Raw genomic sequence first — 6,133 nt, forward strand, 5'->3', positions numbered from 1 at the left:
AAAGCTTAAAAAAAACTAGAAATCTCTACCTTCTTTTTTTTTTAGCTAAAAGCTTCTGCTTGTGAAAGGTAGAGCAGAGGTGGTCCATTCAGATTCACATGTCAACAAGTAATGAAGTTTCAGTTCCCTTAATGTCTCCTAAACACGGAGCAGAGGAGAAGACACGGCCTAAATCAGGGCTGGGAACGAGTACTCGAGTACTTGTTGAGGTTATTACTCGTGTAACGTTTGTTACTTGTGCACAAACGATCACATTGTTGTTGTTCCAATGAGTTAGCGTTACATGTGCAATCGAAATGTCTGGCGGTTAACTAACGGTTCACAGACGTAGAACTTCTTCCCGCCACGACTTCAGCTTTAATCGACATCACACATTTGCACGGCGAGCAGGTCTACGGCGGCAACAACTGCTTTACGGCAGCTACGGTTACTTCTCAAGTGACCCGACACATTACTCCAGAAGGAGAGAGCGCACAAAAAAAAAAAAAAAAAAAAGAAGAGTACGTGCAAATGGAAGATATGTGGCTTTAAACGTGCATATCATAGAAATACGAGTTAGATGTTAAACCACATTAAGCACACATTAAGAACAAGGAGAAAGCAGCGGAGACAGACAACAGGCAGGCTCACTGTGCATCGCCCCGTTGGCACACGGCGTTGTGATGACACCCGAGCGGAGAAGAATAACCCACTAATAACCTAAGGGCTGTGGTGTGTTTGTGACCCATGGGACGTTCAATCAAAACGAACACATTGACGATGTTTCTGCTGCCAACCCAAAGACTCAACTGTCCCGACTTTCCTGTCCACGTCAGGGTCTCGATGCAGGAATGGCTCCTCGGGTGGACGATGTCATGCGTCTGTGCTGTGAAATATCAGCTCATGATCAGATCAAGGTGGCGGTGAGAAACTCCACCAAAGGGGCCGTGGTTGCAGGAGGAGCTGCGTTCGTATGCGGGATGCTGGCTGGACCTCCGGGGATCGCTGTCGGTAAGAAGAAGAAAAAAAAATGCTCGGACAAAAAAACGACTAATTGTGATATCTGTGGTTCTGAAGCTTTCTGATGAACCTCCAATACAGGCACCACCAAATGCTTCCTTTGAATGGTGGGACCACACGGTTCCAGCATTACGCCCATGTGACTTTTACATTGAAGGGGAGATTTTAAAGAGGTGTAAAATCCTGCCCTGATTTGAGCTTCTGTCAACATCAAGGAGAGGAGCAGTTTATCTTTGACTCAGACACGTTTAAGAGGGTACAATTAATATCCAGGTCCAGAGCTGCTGCTAATGTTAAATGGACTTGAGCTTGTAGAGCGCTTTTCTCGTCTCTTGACTCCTCAAAGTGCTTTTACACCGCAGGTCACACCTACACATTCACACACTGATGGTAGAGGCTGCTGGGTAAAGAGTCCATCAGAAGTAACTAATCCCATTCACACGTCGCAGACTAAGCAGCAGGAGCGACTTGGGGTTAAGTGTCTTGACCGAGGACACGTCGGACATGTCGCTGCAGGAGCTGGGGAATCAAACCCCTGAACTTCTTGTTGAGAGACAACCGACTCTACCAACTGAGCCACAGCCGCCCCTAATGCAAAAACATGATTCTATTGTAAATGTTCCTTCAGTAACAGCATAATGTTTAGTGTACAAAATCATTTTTTAAAAAGTAATTCTCAAGCAGAAGTGCTGCGAGACAAATTTTGTAACCTAGCAGCCGATATCAGAATCAGAATCAGAATCAGGGTTTATTGCCAAGTACATTTACACATACAAGGAATTTGACTTCACAAAATGTACAAAAGGTGCAATGTAGGAGCTGTGCAAAGACACACCGGTTGATTGGAGACTCTAAAGGTGTGAGTGTGAGTGGTGGTCTGGACTGGTTTCTCCTCCAGGTGTACTGAACGATTTTAAATGTGTAGTCTGGTGTCTTTTCAGTTTTTATCGGACGCTACATTTGAAGAACCCTGAACCTGTATCTGACCTCTTCCAGGTGGAGCAGTCGGCGGTCTGTTGGGCAGCTGGCTCACCAGCGGGCAGTTCAGACCTCTGCCTCAGATCCTGATGGAGCTGCCTTCCAACCAGCAGCAGAAGCTCTACAACGACGTCTTGGCCGTCATAGGAACCCTGGACTGGACCGATGCAGCGCAGCTCATCGCCCTGGTGATGGGCAATGCAACGCTCCAGCAGCAGGTCACCGCTGCGTTACTAAACTACATCAGCAAGGAGCTCAGGGCGGAGGTGCGCTATCAGGACTGAGGCATCGGTGCTCATGGACCTTTCTCCCAAAACACAAGCCCAGTACTTAAAACACATTTTAGAATCAATCGGAAGAAAGACTGTGAATCATGAATGTTATCTTTGATGGCTGAGCCAATCAGAGCAGAGAGCCTTCAGAGGGTCTGATGTCATAACAAGAAGGGAATCATCACTCAATCATTTACATCCTCTCTGCTTTTTTAAAACAAGTTTTAAAAAAAAGTGCCTGGGAAATCATTTATTCTGGATTATGACATCATCTCTTTTTCCCACGCTTGGAATCAGGTTGTGTTTTTGTACCTCCATTTTATATCTTTAGACTTAATAATTAAATTAAGTGTTGAAGCTATTGTGCTTTTGAGTCATTATTTGCTGGTGTGAAGTTTTTTAGGATTACAGGGTCAATTTCAGAAAACGCCATCGCTCTGGGTCAAAGGGGAGAGATGATTGGGGAACAACATGCGGGAAAGGAGCCACAGGCCAGATCTGAACCCGGACAGTCCGTCTGGAGGACCGCAGTCTCCGTACACGGGGCGCGCGCACCAACCACTTGTCCACCGTGCCCCCAACACATGTACTTCCAGACTTAAACTTGTTTTGGTCTCGTTCATAAGAATAACACACCCGTCTTGAACCTCCTGCTCTCAGTTTGAGTGTTTGAAGAGAAACTTCAGATTTATGAGACAGAAAGTCTCTTTAGTCCAAAGCAGGAAGCATACGTTTAAAACTTAAACCTCAAAAGTACAAACCAATCAAACCACAAATGAATGAAACAAGCAATCAAAAGCTGTGTGGAGCTTTACATTTCATTAAAATAAAACATTCACGACACACATTTCTCCAAAAGAATATAAATTTTGTTTCTTTTTCAAACACAAGCTTTTATCGCAATTTAGCTGTCCGCTTCTTTATTTCATGTCTTTCTTACAAAAAAATCCCTGCCCAGGAGTAATCCACATATGTTTGGATCATTAGAAACAAATCTAATCTTTGAATAAAGTACAGGTGATAAACATTTATAAAAAAAACATTCTCCTTCTGTCTTACACCCCCCACCCTGTGGTGCCTCCTCCACCAGCAGTATCCCGTCTGCAATGGAAGCTGGCGAGAGTTTCCAGCAGTTTAGTCCCAGGACAACGCAAAGCCTCCCTTTGTTAATTGATAATACGTTGGCCTACACATTTAATAATAAAATACAGTGTAAACACTATTTCACACCTTTAGCGTATTGATTTTCTTTCTAAATACATCAGTGAGTGATTATCTCTGTTTTATACACAATTTATCCTCAAGCATACAAACATCCAATGCCTGATATAAAGTTAGTAAAAAATCGTATTAATAAAACAGAAACACTTAGCTCATGGTCACGGTGATTTTGATGACCTGTATGTTTTTGTATGACCATCCAGACTCTTCATGAATGTGTTTATTTTTCTCCACCCGTCTTTGTAACCCAAGACATTGGAACTCAATCAGGGTTCATGTTGAACAAACGTGAGGGTACAACAGTGCAAAGGTTACTGTCACCACTCAAAGCTCTTTAGGTAAAAAGAAAGTCTGACAAAAAAAGAACAAAATGGCCCTGCTCTGTTTTATGCATCTTTGTCAGCTATTTGCAACCATAAGACATGTCAACAGTGATGCAGTTTTTAATTTTGGTTACCTCAAACAGGCGTAAATCAAATGTAATGATTCCTCAGTGTTTGAGTATTTTCACAAGATGAACATGTTGTATTTCAGGTCACCACAACATAAAATGACCATATTTTCAAACCGCTTTAATTTGACACAAACCCCCATGTATCCGTCTACTTCCTGCATCCTGTACCCACCGTTTGTGTTTGCTCATTTTAATAAGACTTAGTTCTTCAACATGTCCACGGCGGGTGACTGAAAATAGAGACGCAAACGCAGAATATTCATCGTCTGGTACTTTTCAAAGGAAGCTGTCCCTCTCTCGGAGCTCTTCAGGAAACAGCTATTCAGCATGACAGCTAGCTTACCTGTCATTACGCAGCAGGTCTTGTTAGAACGATAAGCTAGGCTAGCTGAGGAACAGCTGTAACCCCGGAATGAATGAAGCATGAACAGATAAATCAGTACTGAACTTTGACTTGAACATGGTGCATCAGTGATCGTTTTCTATCGGTTAAAACAGTAGAAAAACAGTTTTGGCAACAACATTTAAACAGACAAATCAGTGATGTAAGCACAGTGTTTTGTTTTGATTGGTTAAAATCGGAACAGGGACTGTTCAAACCTGGGACATTAGTGTTTTATAGATATTTGAGGGGACGCGGGACACCGAGTTTAAAAACGGAACAGCCCCTGTCATATCACGATGTATGGTCCCCGTACCATGACAGAGACTTGTTTATTAAAAGTTAGCCAAGCCCACAAGAAAATCCCGCTTGATGGTCGTCAATCAATGAAAGAGCGTTCACTGAGGTGATAAACTTAAGTAAAGTTATGCTTTTCTTATTGACTTCAATACAATCTGACTTCTTTTTGCAACCATTGCAGTCGCCCCCTGATGGTCATTAAAAATATGCAGGTTTAAGGCATTTCCTCATTGGTTTCACAATTAAGAACCAGCGTTTATCCAACAGGCTCAAAGCTATCGGACGGGATTAAACCTTGAAAATGTGTTTTTTCCAAGATAAACAAGGATTCTGTAATTAGATAAAATCTCCAGTTTGAGTTGTTCAGAACATTTAAGTAGGTTTAGGAAAACTTGATCCAAGAAAATCAGGATTATCTTGATCCCAGACATGTGTGCATACAGCCTGGATTAAAGGGGAAAATGGAAGAAAGTACTTAATTGTTCAAATAACATTTTTACACAGTAATGATATTTTGAGAATAATTAATGTGATAGCATTGTAAAGTTTACATTTGTAAAGTTTACATTTGTATTTCACCAAATAACCCATAATGTATCAAACATTTAATATTTTATTTAAATTAACTGTGAGGATATTTCAGTTTGTGTGGATTTTGGCGCCCCCTGTGGCAGATTAGTGTGAAGGCCCCTTTAAAATGGTACTGGTTGCTCCTATCCAGGTTCTTTGGGGGGAAAGGATGGGGGTAAGGGGAAAAAAAAAAGGGTATTACCAAATCTGGATCATTCTTATTGAATCAAAGCTTTTAAACAACCGAGCACTGGACCTGAAAAGTAAAAAGGTATCGACAGAGACTTTTGAAGGACGCAGTCCACTGGTCTTGAAAAAATGTAAATCCCTTAAATTTTCCATTAAAAACATCACAAGTAGACTTCTCTGGTCTAGTTAATGTCTAATTTTAGAATATAGACCAAACATTTCAACATATTGAAACAATGTCTTTTTGATTTGTACTTCTTAATGAAGTTATTCAGAGAACAGTTGGATGTCTCGGTGCATTACTTTTTGGCTTTCTTGTGGAGAGTTAAACCAGAGGATGAATATCCATTACTTATTCATAAACTAACGGTAGAGTAGGACTTATTTTACCATTAGTTCCTCATTTGTTCCATAGATTTGGTGCGTTCAGAGTTGCACAGTTGTAAACGATATATGTGTGTTAATCTGGCTGTATGAATGTGTCTTAATCACCTGATCACCAAAAGAAGAGCGCCGGTCAAAACGTTGATTGTGATGAATTGAAACTTTTTGTGGCATTTGAGCGAGTGTGCGGGGATATCTTCTTCCTCATTCTCTGCACCTACGTGATGTACATATAACTAGCTACTTCTTCTCGTGGTTTATAACAGGAACGAGAGCAGTATCAAAGTTGCTAAGTGTAAGACTTTTCTCTTTAGTTTTGATGTTGCACAGTAAAACTACAACGTGATGTTTTTACACTAGTGATGGTTTTCACCCCCGTACACA

At 41.4% G+C, this 6,133-nt stretch overlaps 1 protein-coding gene across 1 annotated transcript; it reads left to right on the top strand.

The window, feature by feature from the left end:
* The first annotated feature begins 779 nt into the window (after positions 1–779).
* On the top strand, positions 780–2,610 carry LOC132985093 (protein C19orf12 homolog). The gene is made up of 2 exons (XM_061052677.1): positions 780–990; positions 1,996–2,610. Exons 1-2 carry the CDS (start codon positions 831–833, stop codon positions 2,259–2,261), a joined length of 426 nt encoding a protein of 141 aa, XP_060908660.1. The 5' UTR covers positions 780–830; the 3' UTR covers positions 2,262–2,610.
* The last annotated feature ends 3,523 nt before the right edge of the window (positions 2,611–6,133 follow it).

Source organism: Labrus mixtus, chromosome 1 (genome assembly GCF_963584025.1).
Source record: "Labrus mixtus chromosome 1, fLabMix1.1, whole genome shotgun sequence".
NCBI lineage: Eukaryota > Metazoa > Chordata > Actinopteri > Labriformes > Labridae > Labrus > Labrus mixtus.